Below are 26276 nucleotides of genomic sequence, written 5' to 3' on the forward strand. Positions count from 1 at the left end.
TATTCTTGACACATCATCCTTGACTGGAGGAATTTGCACAGAAAGTGGAAATTCAAGCTTGAAATAGAAGTAGAGGAAATAACCCAGAGATTTTTTTTTTTTCCTGTGTCTTTTGACTTGAGGCTCAAATAATATCCAGGGACAGCGCATAATAAAAAGAAAATATTTTATTAAAAATATTTCATAAACTGTCCTACTCCGACTATATAAACACATATATATTTAAAATGTAGAGAGAAGTAAATTGATCAGAGGGTAAAATTACCCAATTGAAATAATTTCTAAGACTTTTGTCAAAGAGAAATTTAAAAGCGTAGTCCAAACATCTGTGAATCCAAACAGCTCTTTTATTTTTCTCCAACAGCTTCACATACTCAAGGCATCAAATATTAAAAGTAACAATCCTAGAATACTACCCCTTGATGATATAGACGCTTCGGATACATTATAACACTCCAATTGGCCAGAGACAAATAAGTAGAAAACATTATATCCAAAGGGAATATCTGTTATCTGCCAACTTTATACAGGAAGACAAACAGCTTGGAAGAATTACTATTTAGGAATAGCTTACAAATAAACCAACCATCTTCTATATGCATCCCTATGTAAAAGAAGGCTGAAAGATAATTTGTGTTTAATTTGTCCACTTGAGCCAAATGTCGCCCTGCTTAGGTTGTGGGATGATAACCAGGCCAGCAGAAAACAAGACTTGAGTTGAAGCCCTGCCTTTACTTGCCACCTCCAGCCCCAAACCCCAGCCCTCCTATAAAGTAACATAACTTGGAAACAAAAGTCAGACATGTATTTTTTGGTTATATTTGCTTTTTTCTTTATTTTGGGTGTTTCCTTTCTATCTGCAGATTTGTCTAACTTGTTACTCGCAGAAGAAGTCAATATCCTAGGAAAAAAAACAAAAGCAAAAATAGATTGAACTGAGCAGGCAGGGCCAGAAAATAGATGTATGTTCTTTATTTAAAATCAAAGGGAAATTTGGACTTAAAATAAATAAAGTTTGAACCCCAATGGTTATAATATAATTATCATTTTAAATAAAACATTACTTAAAATGAAGGTTTTCAAATATACTTTTTTTTCCCGACTATGCTGGCACCTGGTGTAGTTAAACAACAGAGTCGGCATGAGCAAGGGCCAAAATGCCAACGAGCTACTGGCTGCTGTTTTCCCAGCAGCGTCACACTTGCTTAGGTACAAGACAACCTAGGCAGCTGCCTACAGTTGAGGCAAATATACTTTCAATTTATGATTATTCGACTCATTCGAGTTCAGTGCTAAGCAGTGATGACAAGTGAGTCCTATTTGTGAAGGCTGGGAAATGTTTTGAAGTTATTTAGCACAGCAATTAGCTCCAGGAGAATAGCTTCAAAACAACCACTTCTCGAAGCAGCTCCAGGGGGATCTTTTATTTCTGTCCTGGGTTTACAAGACCCTAAGGCATTGGAAAGAGTGTAATATTTTTCATACATAAGAGGAGTCTATCCACCACAAAAATAAGGCATTCAAAGATTTTTCCAGAATGTTTTGATTTTGTGATTTTATTAAATACAGGTAGTAATTTTTTTCCCAGCCCAAGTCTTTAGCAAATACGTGTGTAACCATCACTAAGAGTCAGTTAATACTATTTTGGTTTCCTTTGTGACATGAATAACTTTGATCTAAAACAAGGGAGTCAATGGAGAAAGTTTAATACTCTTTCGACATTGATAGTAAGTATAAACGTTCTCTCAAACCTGACCGTCTAAATTTCCATTGGAACCTGGGGGCTTTGCTCCATACATCTTATAAGCCACATGATGCATTTTTAACTCCAGCCTGCATTACCCCAAGATCTAAGTTCTTCTCTCACCCTGTCTGAGCCACTTACTGTGGTAGGAACTTCCTTCGTGGCTTCCTGGTACACATGTTGCTCCTCGACCAAGTTGCTGGGGAAATAGCCCACTGTTCCCATCTCGTCCTCCTGGTGATCGCCATACACCTGAGTGCCCAGAAGCATTAACAGTCAGGGGAAAGCTGATCTGAGTCCTCTCTAAGAAACCCTCAGGCATCCTCTCTGCTGTTAATGAGAATTACATAACTGCGAATGGCTCACTTTCTAGTCCAGATTCAGGGGGCACAGTCCCAAATTTGAAGTTCACTTACAGCAAGTAAGTCAACTCACAGAAATTGCATACCTATTCTTTTGTGGCCCAGTCTTACTGATCTCACTTCAGCTTAGCATTCCATTATATTGTGCAATCCTGTGAGCTGTCCGAAATATTTTTGGAACCATAAAGTCAGTAATTTTCTATTAAAAAAATAGACACTTTTAAAGAACTGATATCTCTCAGTTTTTAAAAATTTAAATGAACAGATACTTGAGTGAATTTAAGATTTAACTCTTTGTCACTTGAGAATCTATCTGTGGGGCTGCAGATGAGAACAGTAAATCAATCCCGCTTCAGCTCTCCCTAGAGTCCACGCCTGCACATTTTAACTAAATCAAGCAGATTCTTTGAAATTAAAGAGGGTGCTAAAGTTTCTTTTAAAATATTGAAATGTAGACCGACTGCCAACACACATGCCTTTATCTGGCAAATCTGCTCAAGCTGTTTTGAGTCAGTTTCAAACTTTTGGGGATGTTCAAGTTCCCATGATTTTTCTGATTTTTCTTGTCAAAACATTACATAAACCTACATTTGGTTTTGTTATGAAATTTTCGTTGTGTTTCTTCAAAATGCAATAAAAGCGAATATACATGAATTTTTGCACTTTCATCTACCATCTCTACATTGTCCTTAACAGCTGGATTTAAACATTAAAATGAATTGAAGATAAGTAATAGAGAAAAAATTAAGAGCAACATATGTCAAGATGTGTGTATATTTTTAATAATCTCATCTTACACTGCCAGCCCAAAATTCTCCAGCTTCATGTTCTTTTACCAGTTTTGAGTAAACATAGATCTGCTGCCCTTTTTTAACGTTAATGAATCTACAGTCTGGGGCATTATAATCTTCTTGAGCTCTGGCCAGAGAAATAGTATCTGGAAGAAAAAACACACACACACACCCATTGAATGACTACCATTTAGGCTCCTGGATTTTAAAACAATAAAAAGGCAAAGTATGATCAGAAAACTAGGAAATTAGAGTGATAATACTTCCCCACTTACAGCTTGTGTTCAGTTAAAGAAGAGTAAGAAATTCAAAGCATTAACCTACATCTAACAGAATCTTAGCCAAGGTGAATTCTCCATGGTAAGACTCCAGAGGTACAGACCAGGAGAAACAATGCTAACACATACACATTAGAGAAGATTCACTTCAAAGAACAATTAGATTTTATGCTGTTAGCAGATGGGTTTTTCAGTTATTTAATAGAAAGATGATAATAAAAGGCATAAAAAAGTCCTTACAGACACACTCGTCATCTGCACAGAGCTTCTTGGAAGCAAGTCTGTCCATAAATATTCCATGCACCTCACCTACGGCCACAAGACCTGCAAGAAAAAGTAACAAGAGTCTTGCCATCTTCCTTTTTGCTGTTTATACTATCACTCTTTGAGTGGAAGTGGAAGCTGACTTCAGTAGTTCCTGTCTTTTATGTGTAGCCAGACATCTGGGTAAATCGCCCCAGCCAATGGGAAGGTGCCTACTGCTCCTCGGCTTTCATAACAGCTACTTGGCTGCAGGGCTATTTAGCATCTGATTTTCCAAAGAGACTCAAACTCTATGTCTTTTGTATACACAAATGATTTCCAAATGATCCACCATTGTTGAAGCCACTTTAGTTGTGGTTTATTGCATTGGTAGGGCATTGTTGAAAGAACTGAGAATTTTAAATCTTTAAAACAATTTTTAATTTCAACTCTCATATTCTTTCAACTTTTAAGCAAAGATGTGCTAATCGTTCAAAATGTAAGAACTATATATTTAGTACAAATGATTTTGATTTAAACAAATCTAATTAAATATCTGGATTTATTTAATAGATAAAAGATACTAAAGTTTACAAATCATTCATGACAGAATTTTTAGTAATCGTCTGTCTTAGAGCAGACATGGATTGTAACACACTAGTTGTCACATTCAGACCCTACTAATGGGGAATGGAAAGGATAGGTGTGTTGAAAAAAATGGAAAAAATTTTTCTCCACCTCCTTCATCTGAGGCTTTTGAAATTTGGTCTCAAAATTCTCATAGATTATGGATCATAGGAAAGGGAGTAAAGCTTGAGGTTTGTGTTACCACCCCCACCCCTTTCTTGCTCCCAGGCATCTTTCCCATGGAAAGTGTGGCACTGCTAGAAACCACCAAAGTTGAAGCACTAATACCCGTCTATTTAACAAATATTTATCAAATACCTACTATGTGCCAGACACCATTCTAGGCATGAGAAATACAGCAGTTAATAATAATAATTTTTAAAAAAAGGCTCTGGTCCCAAGGATTTAATTTCTATTAGAAGAGACAGACAATAGATCGCTGCTTTCTATAGCGTTTGGGGCTGGCGTCTCTCTCATAAGGTGCCCTTCCCTCACTGTTTCTAAAACAGAGGTCAGGATGCCCTGGCCAACTTGGTGGACAAGGTTTCAGAGCAGTGCCTCTTCCTTCCTCCCCACAAATGCAGTCACCACACAAAATTGGGGTCAAGCATTCGACTTACAAAATAATTTTATGCAAAATGGATTCCCATAGACTGGTAAAGCACAATATACTTATAGTATAATTTAAAAATTTGGTTGATTTGTGAGTGTGTGTAATAAAATTTGTTTGTGTGGGGGGGAGGGTAAAGGGTGCTTTTTTCAGGGGAAGTTCTCGTATACAGCTCACCCTGATTTGGAAGCTTCTATAATTCCATATCTTCATCATAGATGAGGAAACTGAGGCCCAGCAATGGCCAGAGCTGCCTTTCTTAACCACCCAATCTAAAGGTTACCCAGTAGGATTGTGGTTCAGTGCTGCTTCCATTCATGTGCTGTCAAATTAGAATTGGGATTTTAAATCCTTTATTTTCTGCTTCACTTCAAGGAAAGGATGAATTAGAAATCATTTTGAAAGCAGAATGTCAGTGAATTTTCTTTCCTATAATGTACGATCCTAAGAGGATCTCTGGAAAAAGTGAAGTATTAATTAAGTCTTCTTAATCCTGATGGGGCAGCTGTTTAGAGACTGTTACAGTCTCAGGCCAGCCTTCAACACAGAACTAAAAGACAATTGCCATTTAAGAGGCACTTTAAGAAATGCAGACAGCACAAACTCAGGTTGCCACACGGTATACAGGCTCCCCAAAGCAGAGTGAAACATTTAATAAAGCCACAGTCAAGCCCCCACTACAACTCAGCAAAGTAAGGCTGATGCACAAAGTCATCATTGGCGATTCAAAGGTGAAGTAAAGGAGAGATGTCAAGCGTTCTGAGCTCATTTTGGGCAGGTCTGTAATGTCCTAGCATTCTGCAGTGGGCAAAGGTAGGATGGACACAAGAGGCCTCTTTGTAAAATTTTACTTGCAAATAGGAACTTAAACTTGCAATAATTCAGCAAGCAGTTGTGCCAGGCAGCTATGCTCAAGCCCCTGCTGATCTGGGTGTCCAGAGAAGGGCTCTGTCCTGAGCTTGCATACCTCCGTCCTTTGGATCTTTGGATGTGTTCTTTGAGCCTTTCATCTCCCAAAGACATTTTTTTTCCCTTACGTTCAAAATTAGCATCTCCATCTGGAGTTCTTAAAAAGGAGGCTGTGACTCCCTTAAGGTCTAAAAAGAGGTTGGGCAAGGGGGAAGGGTGGAAGCAGCCTCTTTGCCATTACATACAAGGCCCTCCATGATCTGGCCTCTCTGCCCCTCCTGTCGCTCCCTCCCTCCCTCTCTTCTCGTCATACCAGCTGCTGTCTTTTGAAAATCCTGAGCTCATTTCCACTTCAGGCCTTTTGAGCTTATTGCCTGAGATGCTTTCCCTCCAGATGCTGTCATTTAGCTCTCTGGCCAAGATGTCTCCACAGACAGACCAGTTTACCAGACCACTCCCTGCATTCCAATCCATTCATCACATGGCCATGGTATGCTGTCCTAACACATGTATCCCTATGTGACATGCCTTATTGTCCACGGTAGTGTTTTGTCCTCCAACACTACAATCAAAGCTCTACGAAGTGGGGATCTTGTCTATTTTGTTCATCACTCTACAATTAGCACCCAGAAAAAATACTCATAAAGTACTCATTGAATAAACACATGATTCTTCTGAAATTGTATGCTTAGGTGTATACATGGGCAAAGAAAAGTCCCTAGGTTTTATAAGATTTAAAAAGAGACTTATACACCTTGCCAATTAAGACTCACTAAATTACTGGGGCAGAGACTCAGGGGTCTTGCCACCGAAGCGTGGTTCCCAGACCAGCAACTTTGGCATCACTTCATAGTCTCTCAGACCCCACCCCATACCTGCCAAATCTGAATCTACATTTTAACAAGATATACAAGTGATTCATAGGAACATTAAAGTTTGAGATGTATTGCTTGAGGGCAAATCAAATTAAGCAAAATTTTTAGCCAAGATTCCACATTCTTCCTTAGGTCTTTGAGGGATACATTTTCAAAGAATAAAATGCTCATTACCCAAACAGAAAATATTGTAAGCCTTAAAGTTTAAAATGGAGATGTGAGCCTCTCACGATGGTTTCCACTTTTACTCTGTCTTCTATTTACCAATATACTGCCTTTGAAAAAGTTTTTTTTTAATGCATCTTTTTCATACTATATATAATTTTTTTAAACTTTTTTTTATTATTTCCCCCTCTCTCCTTTCCCCTCCCTTCTGGTAACCACTAGTCCATTGTCCATGTCCATGTGTCTGTCCTGTTCAATTGTTGCATTTAGGTTTATCTCACATATAAATGATATCATGTGATTTTCAACCTTTTCTGTCTGGCTTATGAAAAGCACAATTTGAAGTGATGATCTAATCATTATAATCTACTTCATAAAGGTAGAAATCTGCTTTCTTAACCTTGGCTCACGTTGGAATCACCAGAGATTAAAAAATACTGATGACTGGGTTTCACCCCTAAGGTTGGGATTTAATTGATGTAGGGTATAGATTAGGCATGAGTGTTTGTTAATGTTTCCTAGAAAATTCTAATATGCAGCCAATTTGAAAGTTAAATTCAAAAGTGAGCACCACTAGATTAAACAGATAGCAACATCTGCTCTCTCCACTCTTAGCAACTCCCACTCCCACTGATGGGTAAGATAAAGGTCAGAAGATGCTAGTCTGATCAAAGCTTCAAAGTGTAGTTAGCTCCTTTTTCCTTCTCTTCTTCCCACTTGAAGCCTCACTTTCTAAAGTTTGGTTACATACAGGGAGATTTGAGCAAGTAAATATATTTGCTGTTAATGGGACTGGTGGAAGAGTTGTAAATAATGGGAAAGGCTAGAGAAAAAGTGCTGTTGGATTGCAATTAGAGGTACTGTTGTTAAGTTTTTAATTGTATAGATATGTGCAGATATGTAGATGTAAGTATCTCTATATAAAATTAAGATCATGAAAGATAAGGACAGGCTGAGGAACTGACAGAAGACTAAAGAGAAATGACAACTACATGCAGTATATGAGCCTAAATTGGTTTCTTGGGCCATTATTGGGACATCAACAAAATCTGCATTGGAAAATATTGGATTAATGTTATTTCCTAATTTTGCTGGTCATATTGTAATTATGTGAGAAATATGCACTAAAGTATTAAAGGGTAATGAAGAATCAGGTCAACACTCTGAAATGGTTCAGAAACATTTTGGGAGCTCTATGTACCATTTCTGAAATTTTGCTATCAATTGTAAATATTACCAATAAAAAACTTCCAAAAGTAAATCAGATGTCATTCCTCTGCTCAAAATCTTCTAACAGAACATATACCCACATATGTGAATTCACATATAGTCTTATTCACATATAGTCTTATATGTGAATGTTCCTAGCCACTTTAACAGCCCCAAGCTGGAAAGAACCCGAATGCCCATCCACTGACAGAACAAACTGCTGGTGCATGCAATAGAGATGAACCTCAAAGCATTCTAGACAGGACACAACTGTAATGACAGAAAGCCAATCAGTGGTTGCCTAAGGCTGGGGATAGGGAGAAGACTGACTACAAAGGGGCACAAAGGCAGGTCTGAGGGGTGATGGAATGCTCTACATCTCGATTATGATTATTGTGTGACTATATCCAACTGCCAAAGCTCATCAATTTGAACACTAAAATGGGTGAATTTTACTGTACATAAGCAACTCAGTTTTACAAATCATCTAATAGTTCCTCATTTCAGATTATAAGCAAGTCCTTAAAAAGGCCAAAACAATCCGCTCCTCCTACCCTCCCTGATCCTTCCTCTCATCCCACTCCAGCCACACCATGACCTTTCTACTTCCTTTCATTCAGCCATGCAAAGGGGGCCAGTCTGTGAAATATTTTGTTGAGACAAGCTGAGAACAGCCACTGAGAGTATAAGCAGTTAGAAAATTTAATAGCAACTGACATTGCTGTACCATCCAAGGACATGGCCTTTTTTCTAGTAATTCACTGTTAAATTTTACAAAAGTACATGAACTTGACAACTAGGTTAAAAATGTTATTCATAAGAGTCAGACTCTGAATGTGGCAGTTTTAAGAATAAAATTTTGCTTTTTCCTCCACACGTATGCATAAGAGTGATATAATAATAATAATCTATGTTAAGTCTAAAAGTAGTCTGTCCATAAATATACAATAAAAATTCCAAGTGATAAGCACAAGTTTTGTACAAGGAATGTTAAAACAGGAGTATGAAAATGATCAATATGTCACTTTAGTACATACTATCCATGCAAAAAAACTGTCCACTTTTAAAGATATCCATAGTTTTATTAGCAGGGGACTGAATCAATAGCCTTAGGTATAAATCAAATGGTAAAGAAAATGAGCTTTGAAAATATCTGAACACTGGTGTTTAAGAATTGCAAAAAGGTAGCAATATCAGGATTGGCAACCCTCTGTAATTCAGCTGACTTGTCTTAAATATTGTAGATTGTAAAACTTTTCCCTTGGAGGTCTTTCAGTAAAGAGGTTAGATAACCATGCAGGTATTCCTTAGGAATAATTCTGCCCCAAGAAGGTAAGAACATAAAATGTGAAGTTTGAAGACAGCATTCCCTGTTTTCCCAGTAAGTACAGTTACTCCTAAATGTTTACTCAATTAAACACTAAATGAAAAAAATATGAGAAATGTCTACTACCAGCAAAATACTATGCTCATTTATTTGAATATGAAGATTAAATTTAGATATCGCCCAGGTCTCAATTTTCTTCCTACACTTAGGACGATCATTTTTACCACTAGTATGAGACTTATTAAAAAAAAAAAAAAATGAACTGCAGATGGCAGTTCATATGCATAAAAATAACTACAGAAAATCTAATCAAGAACTTGATCTAATTCTTTGTTTTTATTAAAACGTTTCCATGTTTCTCTACCATTAGCTGCTCCAAAATACTAGAAAAGCATTTTCTCGTATAGTTTTATACACCTTAAGATGATTGGACATTGGGCCAATAAATGAAATATTATGTATAGAATACAAATAAAAGTTTACTGTACAAAATTAAGGCCTTCATATTTCATAGTTTGCTAAGGCTAACGGAAGACTAGGTAATTTTTTAAAACCTACATAAAAATTTCACTTTCACTTCCTCCCACTCCCAACTATTAAAATGGCCTGACAAAATGTTATCAAAACAAACACTTTAAATAACACCAAGTCCTTTAAAGACAACTATCCCAAAAGTTATTTCTTGGCATAGGTGATCTTCATGGCATGGGATGGTGTGATCTTAAATCCTTGTAAAGCATCCCTGGCAGCTCCAGCCTGTCCATCATTTTCAAATTCAACAAATGCAATGTCATGCCTCCCAGGTACCAAACGTACTTCCTTGAAACCAGGGAACCTGTAAAGAAGAAAAACTATTTCTATACATGTAAACAATTTACATATATGTAAACTATATCTTGTAAATATATAAATGACATCAAAAACATAAGTGTCTATTCTGTGTTTTAGTCTGTTATGTACTTTTCTGATTTTGGTCCAGGAAAAGTATATCCTACCAAGAATCCTGAATAGCATGAAAGAGCCTAAACTATAACGAATACCATTATAATTAAATTATAATTAATGCCATGAAAGAACTGCAGGAATAACACAAGCTAATTATATTTTTGTCATTATATCAAAGCTCCGTTTCCTGTTTTACTCATCAATTATAATTAATAATTCAAACATTAGAAGTAATTTAGCTGCTTATTTGCTAAATCTGCAGATTGGCTTCAATTCATGATTAATCCCAGACCAAATCAATGAACCTGTAAGGAATTACTGCTGTGTGATACACAAATGAATTCAACCCATGGAAGTGCTATTTGTCCTATTAGGAGGTTCCTGGAACAGACTAGTTTATTTTAAAAAAAACAACAAAAAAATAACTTACTGATTAAACAGCATAGATAACATCATCTCATTAGTCTCTTCTGGTAAATTATTAAGGAATAAAATATAGTTTGGAGGGTAATCAGGGACCTATTGAAAAGAAAAAAGGCAACGTTAGCTTATAAGTACAAAAAGTATTATAAACCATTTGTCTCAAATTAAAATCTAAACTTGAGAGAGCTACATCCCACAGTTTACTAAGGCTTATAAAATCTTACTGCATCAAAACACTAAAGCTGAAAACCAATGACAGCAGAGAAATAATATAAATCTAATAGTAACTAAGCAAAGCAGACATTCAAGTCACTTAATAAAATTTGGAAGATCATACATCTTATCAGTTTTTAAGTATTTAACAGTACTTAAAATAATATTTAAGTTTCAAGCATTTGGAGGTCACTTTTAAACGGAGGATTTTGTCATCTAGATTACATAATTACAAGATCCTAATAAAGCTAGAGAAGGCAGCAATGTCACCCCACCCCCTTAGCTGTTTACCCAAGTAATAATACTGATATTCATTTCTATATGTTATTGTTTACTACATCCCAGCATTTAAGAAAATTTAGAGCCACTACTTGGTGACTTCTAATGTATTTTGCAAGTAAATGAGATATACATAGAATCTAGTTACACAAAAATAAGTAGAAAAAAGTAGTTATTAGATATTAAACTAATTATTTGATACCCCACCCTGAGGTTATGGGGATCTATAGGGACATTATCCTGTACATAAGAAAAAGCCACTCTGTCTTCAGGCTAATTTCATGTTGGGGGAGGGGAGAGGGAGATAAGATGAAGTACAAAGAATAACTTAAGTGAACTTAAGGCTTATAGAATTAAGTGCTGGCATTTGTGAACTGGACTATCATTGTTAAAAGAGTTTAAAGAAGGTAAGTAAATAATATAAGAAAATGTAAACAACTTAAAAGGAGCAAAACCTTGGTGATGCAAGGAATTCTCTGGTAAAGGGGGTCAAATATGTGACAGAAAGAAATCTAACTATGGGAGGTGAATACACAGTGTAAATATATATATACCTGACTGTTAAAGTGTATAGCTGAAACTTATTGGATTTCGTTAACCAATGTCATCATAAACAAATTTTTAAAAAAAAGAATCTTGTCAGACCCCCGTATCCAAGGAAGCAAGTAGGAAACCAAGAATACAAGTCCGTTACCTGTACTCCTTATCCTAAGCTGTGCCTGTAAAGCCCTGGGCTAAGAAAGCACTGTGTACTGTAAGGAAAACAAAAACATTTGCTCCCAGCCCTCATAGTTTAAAATCTGTCGTTCTAATTCCCTCATAGATTCATTATGGGAAGTAAGAAATAAAGTCAGGTTTGGTTTTCTCCCTTCTACAGAAAATTAAAATGTTTTGAGTGAGTTTCTACATTAAAGTGTTATATAACTTAATGTTTTATCTTACAGATGGAATTATTTTCAGTTTTTGGAGACATGCAGGTTGTTGTATATTACTGCTATTGCTTTAGTTTTATTTTAAAATATCACCACGTGGAAAAAAATACTACCTGAGGATTTGGTGTTACATTTCCTTGGGTATTAGCTGAATTTGGTGTTCCCTAAACAAAAGAAATAGAGAAATAATTAAAATTTCCAATCCCTTTAAAAAGGCAGCATGTGTTTGTATTTATAATTACTGTATAAAAATAACATTAAACAGATTTCTTATTCCATTTAATTTAAAAAATTTACATCTTAGGTGACTCAAACATTCATATATTTAGTTTGTCAAATATTTCCGAAAGGTCCAGCCCTAAATTTTAAACTGTATCATAAAATTTAACCTCTAAGCTTTAAAATTATGAAGAAGTAAAAAAATAAATAAATAAAGTAAAATAAAATAATGACTTAAGTAAATAGAAGAAAACCAAGGAGTGGTTTTTCTTATCTTTTTTTTTTAACAGTTAGAAAAAAACATCGAGCATTATACTTTGTGAAACTGATTTCTAATCACTTTTAATCAAAAAGTAACTACTTTTTGGATGATAATTTCACTTTTATCTGGTATTTTTAATTAAATTTTGAATTTCTGAATTGTCCAAACAGCTTGATTAAAGATAATATCTATAGTACTATTTACAGGCAACAAAACTTGAGAAATAAGCTAACAGATATTAACATATTCTGTGAATGATGAACAAAATGTCATACAAATGTAAATAAAACTCGTTAAATATAAATCTGCATATGTAAATGCTCCCTTTTAATCTGTTGCTTAAACATAAATATTGAAATTTTAGAACTCAATCAGGCCAGCTTCTTAAAAATCCACCTTTTAAACACATATACATACAAATGTACTCATGAGCCTCAAAGATCATGCCTCAGGTGAAAGACAGACATCCTATCAAACTTTTAACACCAAAAAAATACGAACTTTTGTCCATCTTACCTGACCAGGCTTTTTATTTGCAGTCATTGCTGTTTGTTCCACAGTTTTAGCTTTTTTCTTTTCCTTTTTCTTTTCTTTGTCAGCAAAAGTACCACGCATTTTAGATATTATATCAGAATCTGTTTTTGCATACTGGATTCGCTGTTTTAATTATTTGAAAACAAGTTACTTTTCATTATGCCGAAGGCTGTTTACACCACTCATTAATATTACAAATTCCATTACTCAAATACACTACAAGGTATTTAAAACCCACCCCTAAGAAAACCTGTCAAATATACTGAGTGCCAAATGAAAATAAATTGTGGCCTATGATTCACAACCTAGACGAAGTTAGATTCAAATGTGTTTGTTAGAGAAAAACCATAGATTTTCATATGAGAAAAATAGGACTGTAAAATATCTATACCACTGCTTCTCTCCATTTATAAAATAGAGAAAACTGCTTTGGAAAGATGCCTATCCCTTAGCAGGGACTCTCAGTAGAAGGCACAAGATATATCAATTAGCTGTGAAACGTGTTGTTTGAAATTTGTTACTTCCAAAGTTAAAGCACCAAAGATTATTAATGACTTTTAAATGAAATGACCAATAGTGGAATCAACTTAACCTTAAAATGCTTTAAAAGGAAACAAAAGGATGGCATCAAACTTGTGCAACCAAGCCACCTACTCATTCTTTCTGGGCCACAGTTAGTAGAAACAGCATGCACAAGTGAGAATACAGGCAAGCGCTGAAAAACACTGGTCCAGGACAGCATTTCATAAGCTAAAATGTGCACTCCAATCACCTGGAAATCTTGTCAAGGGGGAGGTTCCAATGCAGTAGGTCAGGGTGAAGTCTGAGATTCTGCACTTCTAATAAGTACAAAGGTGGTGTTGATACTACTGGTATGGGTGCCACACTCTGAGTAGCATAGTTCTGGCCAAAAGCATTATCACAGAGCTGAGATCAACACAATTAACTATCCCAAAATGTTTTCTATGAGGTACATTGTTATCTACAATGTGCAAACCACAATTTCCATTTCAAGGAAATGTTTCTTCCTTAGAACCAAAAGAGCTGAAACTCCATCTCTAATCACATCAAAACACAACAATCCTGTAAGTTACTACTTAAAATTGTCTTGTATAGCAAGAATTTGATCTCAATCTGATGGGAACAAGTGACATTTTAAAATGGTGTGGGTTTGAAAGCAGGGTACTTTTTCTTTCCTTTTATTTCAACTAGAGAGGAATATACTGGGGAAATGGGAGAGGAAGAGGCCTACCACTACACCTCTACACCACAGTTCCACTACAGTACCCACGACGTTCCCTGGCTGGCCTGGGCTGCTGTGCTAGAGGAGCTTTTAGTGTAATTATCCCTGCAAGCAACTCTGCTAGTCTCAGGCATCATCATCTAACCAAAGATGTAGGCTGACAAAGATGTAGCTTAAGACTAACTGACTTGGTCCCAAGGATTCCATCCCAAATCCCCTGGGCCTTCACCCTTCTTTCTGACCTGAACAAATCTTGAGTGACCTTGTGTTATGTCCTTATAACAATAACCTCTAAAGATCTCTGACCTCAGCCATCGCTCTTAGCTGGCTAGTCTAGATTAGTACTTCTCAACCACAGGCGATTTTGACCACCAGGGGGACAGGTGGCACTGTTGACTGGAGACACTGCTGGTTGGCATGCTACAAGCATGTAGTGGGCAGAGGCCAGGGTGTTAAAATCTCTACAATGAACAAGACAGCCTCTCACAACCAAAAAATTACTCAATTCAACATGTTAAAAGTGCCGGTGTTTAAAAATTCTAGTCTAAATACTGGTAAGAGATCAAAGTCTACCCAAAGCTTAGAGAAGGGGCAAGATTTACATTTAAGCCAAAGGTTTCATGATAGAAGTCCTCCAGAAGATGGTTCTATTTCACTGAGGTATTTTTGGCATTAAATAACTACATGTCCTTGAATCACAGAAAATAATTTTGTTCTGAGTTCTAAATTATAGCATATTTTTTTTCACTTCTGATTTGGTATGCTGAAGTTAAAAGAGAAGAACAACTATCAGCACCTAAGTAAGTACAAACCAGATGGCTCATCTCCCTCTTCCAGGATACCAGAGATTTGACAGATATCTGCTACCTTCCTGAAGGCAGAGAAATAGACCTTCTAAAATAACCTTTAATATAAAATCAGTATAATGGACTTTCTCCATCCATCTAAAATAATTAGCTGGCAAGGTGAAGCCAGAGACAGGACAGCCATAGCAAATAATTTTCGCTTTCCCGTATCTGAGTAATAGGCACACTTGTCATCTTAACTCAGCAAAACAGCCCTAAGACCCTCCTGAAGGAAGAAACTGCTCCTTCATAATACCAAGAAAGACAAGCTGGTTTCAAGAAATGCCAGTTTACTGAAAATCAGGGTACGACGGCACAATCCCATGGTTTTCTGGGATGGACCTTTCTACACAGATGGTGCCCAATCACGTGGGAAAGGATGGAAAAAAAGAGTTGGAGACACGATGAGAAGAAAACTTTCTCCGACAGAAAGTTCTCAGTCCTGAATTAAACAGTGTAGTACAGATCTGCAAACTACAGACTACAGCCAACACTACCTGTTTTTGTAAATTAGGTCTTTGGGAGACAAAGCTACACCCACACATGTGCATGCCATCTATGGCTGATCTTCCCACTAAAAAAGAATTAAATAGTTGCAAGACATCAGCTGTCCCACAAAGCCTAAAATATTTACTATCTGGCCCTTTACAGATAGTGTGCTGAGTCCTAGTTTAGAAAAAAAAAAAAATCGCAATATTAAATATTAGGAAATTAGCTTTCAAGTCCTGATGCTGCAGGTGGTTACATTAAGGTAATCTGAAAAACAATTCCTTTCTGTGCCTGATTCTTAATTTTTAAAGGGATTAGACCAGTGGTCTGTACTACAGACTATGGGCCAAATCCAGCCCATGGTCTGTTTTTGTATGGGCTATGAGGGAAGAACTTTCTTAAACACAAAATATTCAACAGAAACTATGTATGGCCCATGAAGCCTAAAATATTTATTATTTGGTCCTTTATAGGTTTTGCTGACCTCTGAATTAGACCAAAGAACATCTAATCTGCTTACATTTTACAGGTTTATTGGCTCTTTCCCCAATACCCCGTGCTATTATATTCCAGTTCCAGAAGAAAAGCACTTTGGAATCCAAACCCAAGGTACTGTATACTCATTCATACATGTAAAACCCCTTGTTCTACACTCTGTCTCCACCCTGATGTAATCCTGTACCATCTCTGACTTAGACCTATAGCCTCCTAATTACGTTAGTTCCCTACTTCCTTCTGGCCTTTCCACAAGAAAATCTTTGTCCAACAGCAAAATGTGAATCTTATTATGTCATTCCTGACATAAGCTTTCCATGTATAGTTATTTTATTTCCATTCATTGTTATCCATTAATATAACCTCTGAATTTGAATCTATAAACCTTCTTTACATCACTGCTTTATCTAGACAGCATAGCTTCTGACATGTATCATTTCACTAAGGAATTTTCTAAAACTTCAGACTGAACTTCCTCTTTGACCCGTGGTTTTTGTTGTGTGTTGTTTTACAAGTTTAGGACATTATTAATTTATTCTTTTGAGATGAGACTATTGACTATACCACCGTCAATTTAAAAAAAATAGTCTACATCTCAATGAATTTTTTGTCCATTTGAACTGTCACAAATGAAGAAGTGAATTATAAACCTTACTACTGTTTCTATAAAAATAAATAAAATAAACTCAAACTCCTTCTAACACATAATTAAAAGCAGAAAGCAATGGCCATAGTTTGAAGTGTATATTTACAAATCTATTATACCATTAATAGAGATTAAAGCCAAAATAATAAGATCAACTTACCATTGGTTTACCATAAAATGGAAATCCTTGCAACTGTCTCAAAGCATTCGTGGATGAGCCCAGTTCTTTAAATATAACAAAGGCTTGTCCTCTCATCTTCATGGTCTTTAAAGCTACAATATCTACCACATGGCCAAACTGAGAAAATAGCGCATAGAGGGATCTCTTCAATTCTGTGCAAAATTGAATAGGAAACAAGTTATTTATGAATGAAACGAAGACAAAATCGTTCATAAAACAACACTGCATTGAAAACCCCGCCACCATTCACTTTTTTATTTATACAAAGTTGCACATTTTAATAACGTCATACTATTCCTATTGCTTATCTAATTTAAAGTTATTTGAAACCATTTTATCTATGACTAAAAACATATTCAACACATTTTCAGCCATACCTATTTTTTATTTTTTAAAAACCCTAAAATCCTTACCCCAAAAGGGATAAACCATTATTTCAGACACTGAGAAAGATGACTAGATGAGAACTTTTGAAGCAGTACAACTTTTAAGACAGTAGTCATTAAACAAACTTTGGTTGTTAACAAAGATTTTTAAAAAGCACTTACCTTCTTTTTTAATTTTGTCATTCATATTGTTGATATAAATTGTATGATTTGGTCTGATATCCATGTTTTGGGCTAAACTGTTCAAATAGCCTAAAGAGATAGAAAATACTGTTGTGAACAGAGAAGATTAACTCATATTTAGTGTGGCATCAGGGCACAACACAAGGGTTATTAATTTCTCTTTCAATCCCAAGTGTCAGAAAATATCACTTTGGCAGCAGTCTTTAAAACCTCTCCAAAACTTTGCTAGCCCTCTTTTTTAAACAAAAAGAACAGTTCTCATGCTCAAAACCTGGTGGAGCACTAGTACCCAGCCAGATTTTAATAACAGTATTTTATTCAATACATTTATTTTTATACTTGTTCATTTACACATATTCATTTATGCCAAGTGAAATTATTTTTCTATCTGCCTAAAGGAGTCTTTTCTTTTTTTAAGCAGTTAAAAATTTGAGATTTAAAGAAAAACAAAAAAGAAACTTAGCAAATGTACACCCAGTAAAAATCATTAAGTTAGAACATGAATAAAGTTGACTTACAAAGCATTTTCATGTCTATTACTTTTTAAACACACCACCAACTGTCCTAACTCCAAAGTTCCCTCTGACCAGCTTGAAAGAATGGATCTCAGAGAAAGCAGTACTGCAAAATGTTAAACGCTCAGATTCTACTACCAGCCAAACCTAAAATCAAATCCTGTCTATACTTCTTACTAGCTGCTTGACTGAGGGCAAGTTTCTTAATCTCTCAGGTTCACACATGTACCTAATAGAACTCAGAAGACTAAGTGGGATGAAGTTTCAGCAGTTCTTGCATGGGCAGTGAGTACTTAAAAGTGCTGTTATTAAAGGTTAAGGGACTTGCCTAAGGTCACATAGGTAATAAGCAGCAGGCCTGGGAATTCAGCCTCTGTCTTCTGGTCTCTTGCACTTTTCTTTCGCTCTCACCTATTTCATTTTTTACAATGTTTTCGGTTGCAAATTCTGACCTTGCTTTATTTCCTTGGATGCCCCCACATATTCCTTAACTTCACAAATAATTACACTCATTGTACGTAAACAGCACAGGACTATTGACAATGGAAGAGCCTATAGACAGGGACTGTACTTGTGCGGATAAAAGATGAAAAGTAATGCTTCTCAGAGACCGGCGACTCCCCCTAAACTGAAACCTGGAGGACTGGAGTAGCCAAGACGACTAGAGGGAAGTGATAGAGAGGTCTAACTGAAGGCAGAGAGATCAGAGGGGAGACTCCAGCAATAACTTGTGCGAGGTTTGATAGTGGCCTGGGCCAGTACGGGGGTACCGGGAGAAGCCTCCCAATCCAAAAGAGGACCTCTAATCTAGAAGGAACTTGAAAGCGCACAAGGAGCTGTAAATTAACATAAGCGAAGGGACATTAATTATCCTTCACTCCGTACGCGAGAGCCTACCTACTCTCCAGATACAGGCACATTCGCCCAAGGCTCCAGCCCCCAAGTCCAAGTACGCAGCCACGTGACCCCGGCCCCAACCCGGCCCACTGCAGACAAGGCTCTTAAATTCGGGGGCCTTGCTGGATTAGCGCGGCAGTCTCCAACCCTCCCTGGCCCACTAGCAGAGCGTTCTGCGAACCCAGGGCGGGATGCGTCCCGTTCCCATCCCGCTTCGTCCACTCCCGACTGCTACAGGGCAGCACTGGGTACTGCGGCAACCGGCAGCTGGGATAACCGAGACAGCGAGGGAGAATTCGCTCAAACTCACCTGAGGCCGGCGGCGTGAACCGTAAGAACCGAAAGGCGGAAACGCAGCCAGAAAGCGGAAGTAACGCTACAACGAGCCTCAATCGAGCGCCGAGAAGTCGAAAAGCCGAGCCGGAATAGATCGATGCCCTGCGGCTGCGACTGGGGACCTCTCTACGCATGCGTACACCTGGCAGCCAGAGAGAAGGGGCGGGAAGAGGAAATGGGAGACGGCGAGGGAGTGGGGCTTGTGAGAACACTGGGGGGGGAGGGGCGGGGAAACGAATCCTGGGGCGGTGGAGTGAGGGGATGGGGACGGCAGTGATTCATTTCCCCACCACGACCTTGCGTGGCTTTACCCCACACAAGATGTTTTTCAGCTTTCCAAATACTATATAGTTTTACAGGTGCACCTACCCCCTCACCCCACTCCCCGCCCCCATGCCCGCTCTCAGGGCAGCGGTCTCTGGTTTGGCCCTTCCCTGGGTACTGGCTGCCCAGTTCAACATCGCATTCAGGGCAGCCAGTACCCCACAAGTCTCCGAATCCTGGGACTCCTAGGCAACTCTCTAACACTCTGCTGATGAGCTTGACCCAGAGGCAGATCAGTTTGAGGGCCCAAAGCGAGGTAGTTAATTTCTTTGGCCTTCTCACCTGATTAGGTAACAACACTTGACTAATAACCAAACAACTGTAAGATCATCGGCCTAAACTAACTCAAAAAAAGCCCATTAATTTCCTATCATCCTTCCCACTCTCATATCGCCCCACAAATGCCTAGATTGTTCTAGGGTAATACAGTTGTTGGTGTTTAGGCAAACTGAATGGGAATTCTGAAAACTACTTGCATCCATTCATCCATTAATCAAATATATGTAAAGCATCATCTGAAATAGTTGTTACGAGCCAGGGAGAATCCAGTCTTGTATCTTCCTCTTAACTAATCTCTCTGAACCTCAATTTCCTCTTCTGTAAACTAGAGATCATAATAACACCTCCTTCTAGAGTTGTAAGTGAGCTAAATGTAAGGTGATTAGACACAAAATAAATGGTTCATAAATTTTATTTCTAAATGCTAGCTATGATTTGGACATATGGATGAAGGAGTCAAATAGGTCGGTCTTAAAAGAAGAAGATTTTTATTTTAAAAGATCACCTAAAGTTGCAACATCTGGAAGAAAACAAGCTTCTTGAGGGTGAAGAATTCTGTTTTGTTCATTCAAGTACCCTTAGTTACAAAAAAAAGTGGCTGAAAATACGTATGTATTGAATGAATGAAGCTTCATGGAAAAAATGAGACAACACTACCAAATGTGATGTCTTATGAAGATGTACATAAGCGTAGGGGGAAATGTTAATCACAGAAAAGCATTATTTTACTACATGGATATAAAAATTAGAAGAAATGTAAATAGTTCTGTCAGTTAAGGAATTCTGAGAGAATATAAATAGAATATTCTTAATATGTTAAAAGAAATATAAACTAAATAAAAAACAATTTATGAATAACAAAGGGCAAGCTATCCTGCCTGTTAATATTGGTGTCTGACCAATTAACTCTGTTTGATGGCTAAATTATTTTTCTGAAAATAAGCTATAACCTGGCTGTATTATGCAAGTCATTCTGGCTGAAAGCATACCATAAGTATTAAAAGAGGATAAGGTGGAACTTTGTGAAGAAACTCTACCTAGAAAGAAAAAAAAACAGAAAACACAGAGACTTAAAGACAGACTACATTGTGTCCCATTAACCACTAAAAAATGCCTACTATACATTACACTGTGAGAAGGAAATTGTGTAATGCCTACTCAGTGGCCATGATATGCATGCTATTCTCCTAGGTTCTTCTAAAGAGAGCCAGTGCATTTTCTGTCCTTGGGCAGTTGTTCTGGGCTTTCCAATGGCCTGTTAATGGTCCTCAATTACTTCCTGAATAATTTTGAGAAACTAGTAATTGACAGCATGACTGGGAAAGAAATAAAAGGGAGAAAGGAGCCCTTCTGGCCTTGTGAGAAGCCTTGAGTGCCCTGGTTATATAAGAGCATTATAACATCTAAACTTTGGTCAGATGCATGGTAAATAGCCATTATTCCTTTATAATCAAATTCACCTCCTGAGGGTTATATCAGGAATCAGATGTTTCCAAAACTCACATGTTTTTAAAAAGAAGAGAAACAAAAAGGGGTTTACTTGGAGTTCGGCCCAGTCTTTCATATTTCAGTTAGGCAACATGATTTACTTTTCTATAAAATAGGTTTGTTTTTTACATTTTTTTTTATCGAACTAAACCCAGAGGCAGCACTATAACACTATAGCCAAGCTTTATGTATCTACTGTTGATGAAACTCGCTTATTTTGGGGATAGCAGAAAAATTACTACAAACAGATGAGAATAAAACTGTGTCGAGACATCTAAATTACTATATAAGTATGATAACTAGGGTGGTTCTTATTGACTCTGAACACGCAGATATTTTCCTACCTTATCTACATGTGTTTTATGTTTCTCATTAAATGTTTTCGGTATCTTGCTGCAGAAGTTTTGAGACGGGGCCATGTTTAAGGGAAAATGCATCATAAAACTGCGATGGATAAATTTGGCTTATTTATGTTACATAGAACCACAGAATATACAACAGTTTGTATCTTCTTTCATTAAGAAATTTATGTAGAGTGAAATTTTCACAACAAGCATTGCACAATTCTGGACATTATTGTTGAGAACCAAATCAGGTTTACCTTTTCCTAGCTGGTTTGATTTATGTTGGCTGAAACTTCCTAAAAAAAGTTCCCAACCCCTGCAACTCAGAGAGGAAATAATTTTGTGCAATTATTTCCTTTCATTTCACTTCCGTTCTTTTTTATTCTTTTTTGGAAATATTCTTGTTTTTAGGGGAAAGAAAAGGGACTATAACTTCTGATATGTACTACTTTAATGTTAATGGGGTGTCTTTCACATAAACAAAAATATTATCCTCTCCACAAAATAGATGGCATTTGAGATAGGCTATGATAATGTAACCGCTGGAGTGAAGTGAAATCCGGTGTCTCCCCAGAGGTGTACGGGAGGAGGAGGCAGAGGATGGTAGTGGTGGTGACGTTGCGTGTTGTCCCTTGGTTCTTCCCCGCTGACGCAGCAAAGAATTACAGGTTGGCGAGATTTAGAAAAAAGTAAGATTTATTGAAAGTATGTTTTAGAAGGAGATGGGCCATGCTAAAGAAGGCTGCTGCCCTGTGACTCCTCCCCAAAGGAAGGAGCAAGTTTCCAGCCACAAAGGATGTAACAATGCAGAAATGAGAAGGTCTGTTTATATTTGGGCCATGATGGGAGGTCCTAGCTGATAGGTAGGTGAAGTCACCTCGAGTGACAGTTGGCTGCTATATAATGCTTTGCCTACTGCTCATGTGCTTACCCAGAATTCGGTCTGTTATAATTAGATTCATGAACTTCTAGGCATAAACATAGTATTATAATGATGGTATAATGAAGCTGAAGTTATAGGCAGTACTTTCTGTGCATGCATTTGTAGCTGGTTTAGCCAGCAGCTTTTACGGCGTATGTGCTCTAGGATTTGGGGTAATTTATAACCCTAAAAGGGAGGTATTTCTGGGAGTTCCTTAAGGCAGGTCTTCAAGGGACGTTTCTATGGTTACAGAGCTGGGCCTTCACTCCTGTTGCTCATGCCTGACTAACTACCTAACAATAATGTATGTATTCTGTAAAGTTTGAAAGCAATAGTTTGCCTTTGAAGACCTGAGAATTAATCCAAACAAGTGTAGGGAAAACCTGAACACCTTCTGTTCAATATTATATGTATAAGTTGCACTCGACACAATGTTGTACGACCTCCCTCGAAGCCCACTAAGCAACATCACATGACTGCCATTCCCTTCAAGACTGGAAAATTAAGATGCCAGTCTCATGAGGCTTACCCAACAAACAAAATATTATGGAGATAAAATTCTTAAGTACAGCAGATTTTGCCTCTACGATTCAATGCTATAAATTGCTTTTGACTCTTAAGCCTTATGACAATTTGAAATCCAAATTTTAAAAAGGAAACTTTTTTTCCAATTAAACTTTTTCGATTATCTACTTTCAAATGTAATATATCATTGATTTATGGTCATGCCCCAGATATCCTACTCTAGTGCTTCTCAAACACTGATGTACACATGGATCACCTAGAGATTTTATTAAAATCAAATTTTGATTTGATAGAGTTGGGATAGGACCTGAGAATCCGCATTTATAGCAAGTTCCCAGGTGATGCTGGAGCGCAAGACCCTAAGCAATGCCTGGTAGATTATCCAGCATCACATAATAGTTAGCTCCTACCACATACTGAATACTATCTTCTTATGCAAATGTAAATTAACTCTTTCAGACATGGTACTAGTTATTTGAAACTCTTCTTTATTTTTACTGTTTTCCACTGGGCATTTGGAAATCAGTCTTAAGTGAGAGTGAGAAAGTCTGGAATTTTTGTTTCCTCTTTACAAGAGATTGCTTGATTAATTTTTGTGGGGCCCTGGTTCACCTTTTAATTAGTGGTAGTCATCACAGCTGTGCACAACCAACCATTCTGGTTCCTGTCTCCTGCTGGGCTCATGGAGTGCTTGCACTTGTCCACACACTCTGCAAAATTGGCATGGTTATGTAATGTGCTTTGGTTAACGAAGTGTGAGGTCATGAGATAGGCATCACTTCCAGAAAGAAGCATCAAGAGTTAGTGCACAATTTGATAAACGCCCTTTTCCTGTGTTTGTGTTCCGGGGAACATATCTCTAGATGGAACCTCTGTCAAGCTTAGGTCCCTGAGAGACTATAATGATTAGAGGATTCCTACCCAACACACGCATACACTAGTCCAAATTTGTCTTGTAACATAAGCAAGAAATAATTAACTTAGATTTAGGGGGTATTTGTTAATGCAGTGCGGCCATCCTGACTTTATACACTCATTGAAACCACCTTTGAGAAATAATTCTTAGAAATTTCAAAAGAGTTTGACACAAGCAGTTTCCTGGTTACAGATGACTTTTGAATACATAAGAAGTTATGTATCTGAGGCGACTCGTGTTTTGAAGGGATAATCGACGTAATCAATTTATAACCATGTGATCCATCTTCTGAGTGACCTTTATTGAATAAATTAATCCCAGATTTATTGAGCACCTTTGTAAGAAAATACCTTGAGACCTAGCTGAGAGAATTGGTGGTTGGTAGCATTTTTACATAACATTCAGAGAAGCGTTCTGAAGAAATAAAGAGATGTCATGTTCACACTCTAATTTTAGGGTGTTCAGAATCACCTTGCAATAGAAGACCAGGATATGTATAAAACATTTCAGGTAAGATTTAACATCATGAGACAGTTTGGATTCTTATCACAAAGAAGTTGAAAGAAAAAAAAATGAAGCCTCTAGTTTGAATTGTAGATTTGTTCAAACCAGACAACCCTGAAAATTATTTCTGTCTAGGGAATCCAAAATAATTATGTAAATGAGTCTGGTAGTTCCTATTCCATTTTGTTTAAGGTGAATGTGGGTCAGTTCAACTATTGTAAATTTCTCTAATATCCACAGGCAGAAACATTATCCCATGGGTTAATGAGTTTATTAAAAAGGATGGTGAAAAATAAGAAATAGTGCTTATCTCTTATTAATATTGGAGTCTCCCTTTAATCACAGTCTTTTTTTCTGTTTTAATATGAAGCTACTTTCTGACATTCAATGTTACAAAATTACTTCAGCTCCAGAAAGATATTAATATTACTTATAATACATTTTGTCATTTCAGTAGAACATTCTGAATAAGACTGGTCAGTTTAGAAGCCCGAAAGAAATTAGTTCTGTTTTATTTCCTTATGACTGAAATTGCAAATGTCAGATTCCATTACAAGTGGCTAAAACTGGAAGAGCCCATCCTTTGTTCCTTCAAAATAGGGTATTCCAGCACACTTTGTACAGTGCTAAACTTTAAATAGCTTAAAACTAACCCTAAGACTTTGGGACACTCTTACCTTTATTGAACACCTACAACATAATGAATCTTGTGCTGGCTACTCAAGACACAACAGTGAGCAGCACAGACATGCCACCTCTCATGGAGCTTCTAATCTCTTGGAGGTATTAGATTGGTAAGTAAATGTTTGTGAATAATTACCACGGAGATGTCCCCATTACTACTGCTGCATAACAAACTATCCAAAACTGTAATGTTTTAAAATAACAACTGTTTGATTATGTCTAATGGACTTTGTGGATCAGGAATTTAGTCAGAGCATAGCTGGGTGATTCTTCTTCTCCTCCTGGAGTGACTGAAGTCACTTAGTAGGACTCAGCTCGTTGAAGGGTTAGTCTAGAGAATCCAAATAGTTGCACTCACATGTTTGTGGTTAGGAGTGGCTAAAAGATTGACCACACATGGGACTATCAACTAGAGCATCCATGCGTGGTATTCCTAGCCTGATGGTCTCTGGTTAGTTGGATTTCTTACATAGGGGTCAGGTACCCCAAGACCAAGTGTCCCAAGAAAATTATGTGGAAGTTCCAACCTGGAACTTCACATAACAAAACATTTAGCAATTTCTTGGTCACAAGTGAATCATAAGGCCAGCCTAGATTTAAGGGGAGAGAAAATGGATTCCATTTCTTGATATAGAAATAGAAAATTCAGCTTATAAAGAATTTGTGGGAAGGGAGATATTATTATGGCCATCTTTTTCTTATGGTAAAAAAAAAAAAGGTATATTTAGAATTAGCCAGCTAGACTCAGTTTAGATGATCCCAATTTTGTTGGCACCATCCAAATCATACATAGTCTGAAGCCAGTTGAATATATGCCTTCTTCTCTCCATCAGGCCTGATCAGGATGTTGATTTTGGCCACAATTATGTCATAGAGCTTCTTCACAGCCTGTTTGATCTGATGCTTGTTGGCCTTGGCATCCACAGTACACACAAGTATGCTGTTGTTTTCTATCTTCTTCTTGGCTGACTTGGTGGTCAGGGGGAACTTGATGATGGCATAGTGGTCAAGCTCATTTCTCCTGGGAGTGCTCTTCCCAGGAAATTTGGGCTGCCTTTGGAGCTGCAGTGTCTTGGGTCATCAGAAGGTGGTGATATATGGATCTTCTTTATGACCATCTTTGAAAA

General features: G+C 37.2%; 2 protein-coding genes and 1 pseudogene across 3 annotated transcripts; all 3 read right to left on the minus strand.

The window, feature by feature from the left end:
- Nucleotides 1-327: 327 nt before the first annotated feature.
- OTOR (otoraplin) lies at nt 328-6815 on the minus strand. The gene is made up of 4 exons (XM_039874446.1): nt 3416-6815; nt 2904-3043; nt 1886-1996; nt 328-901 (listed from the first exon to the last, which is right to left on the minus strand). The coding sequence occupies exons 1-4, from the start codon at nt 3528-3530 to the stop codon at nt 878-880; spliced, it is 390 nt and encodes a 129-aa protein (XP_039730380.1). The 5' UTR covers nt 3531-6815; the 3' UTR covers nt 328-877.
- A 1682-nt stretch (nt 6816-8497) lies between these two features.
- SNRPB2 (small nuclear ribonucleoprotein polypeptide B2) lies at nt 8498-19325 on the minus strand. 2 transcript variants are annotated; one of them, XM_039874447.1, is made up of 7 exons: nt 19138-19325; nt 17395-17484; nt 16826-16998; nt 12930-13070; nt 12046-12096; nt 10516-10604; nt 8498-9975 (listed from the first exon to the last, which is right to left on the minus strand). In XM_039874447.1, the coding sequence occupies exons 1-7, from the start codon at nt 19295-19297 to the stop codon at nt 9816-9818; spliced, it is 864 nt and encodes a 287-aa protein (XP_039730381.1). In that variant the 5' UTR covers nt 19298-19325; the 3' UTR covers nt 8498-9815. The 2 variants fall into 2 exon arrangements, with proteins under 2 accessions (XP_039730381.1, XP_039730382.1); XM_039874448.1 differs by lacking the exon at nt 19138-19325 and adding an exon at nt 18828-18852.
- Nucleotides 19326-25898: 6573 nt separating this feature from the next.
- Nucleotides 25899-26276, minus strand: part of LOC120611966 (60S ribosomal protein L23a-like) — a 34177-nt pseudogene continuing 33799 nt past the window's right edge.

This window comes from Pteropus medius, unplaced genomic scaffold (assembly GCF_902729225.1).
Source record: "Pteropus medius unplaced genomic scaffold, Ma_sr-lr_union100, whole genome shotgun sequence".
Taxonomy (NCBI): domain Eukaryota; kingdom Metazoa; phylum Chordata; class Mammalia; order Chiroptera; family Pteropodidae; genus Pteropus; species Pteropus medius.

Excerpts from the sequence above, each read along its gene's own strand:
- OTOR (XM_039874446.1), bottom strand. The coding sequence starts at position 3,530 with ATGGCAAGACTCTTGTTACTTTTTCTTGCAGGTCTTGTGGCCGTAGGT. Across the intron at positions 1,997-2,903 it reads GAGAATTTTGGGCTGGCAGT|GTGTATGGCGATCACCAGGA; the intron begins GTAAGATGAGAT and ends CTGGGCACTCAG. Across the intron at positions 902-1,885 it reads CGAAGGAAGTTCCTACCACA|GATATTGACTTCTTCTGCGA; the intron begins GTAAGTGGCTCA and ends TTTTTTTCCTAG.
- SNRPB2 (XM_039874447.1), bottom strand. The coding sequence starts at position 19,297 with ATGCGTAGAGAGGTCCCCAGTCGCAGCCGCAGGGCATCGATCTATTCC. Across the intron at positions 16,999-17,394 it reads TGACAAAATTAAAAAAGAAG|AATTGAAGAGATCCCTCTAT; the intron begins GTAAGTGCTTTT and ends AATTTTGCACAG. Across the intron at positions 12,097-12,929 it reads CAAATAAAAAGCCTGGTCAG|GGAACACCAAATTCAGCTAA; the intron begins GTAAGATGGACA and ends TCTTTTGTTTAG.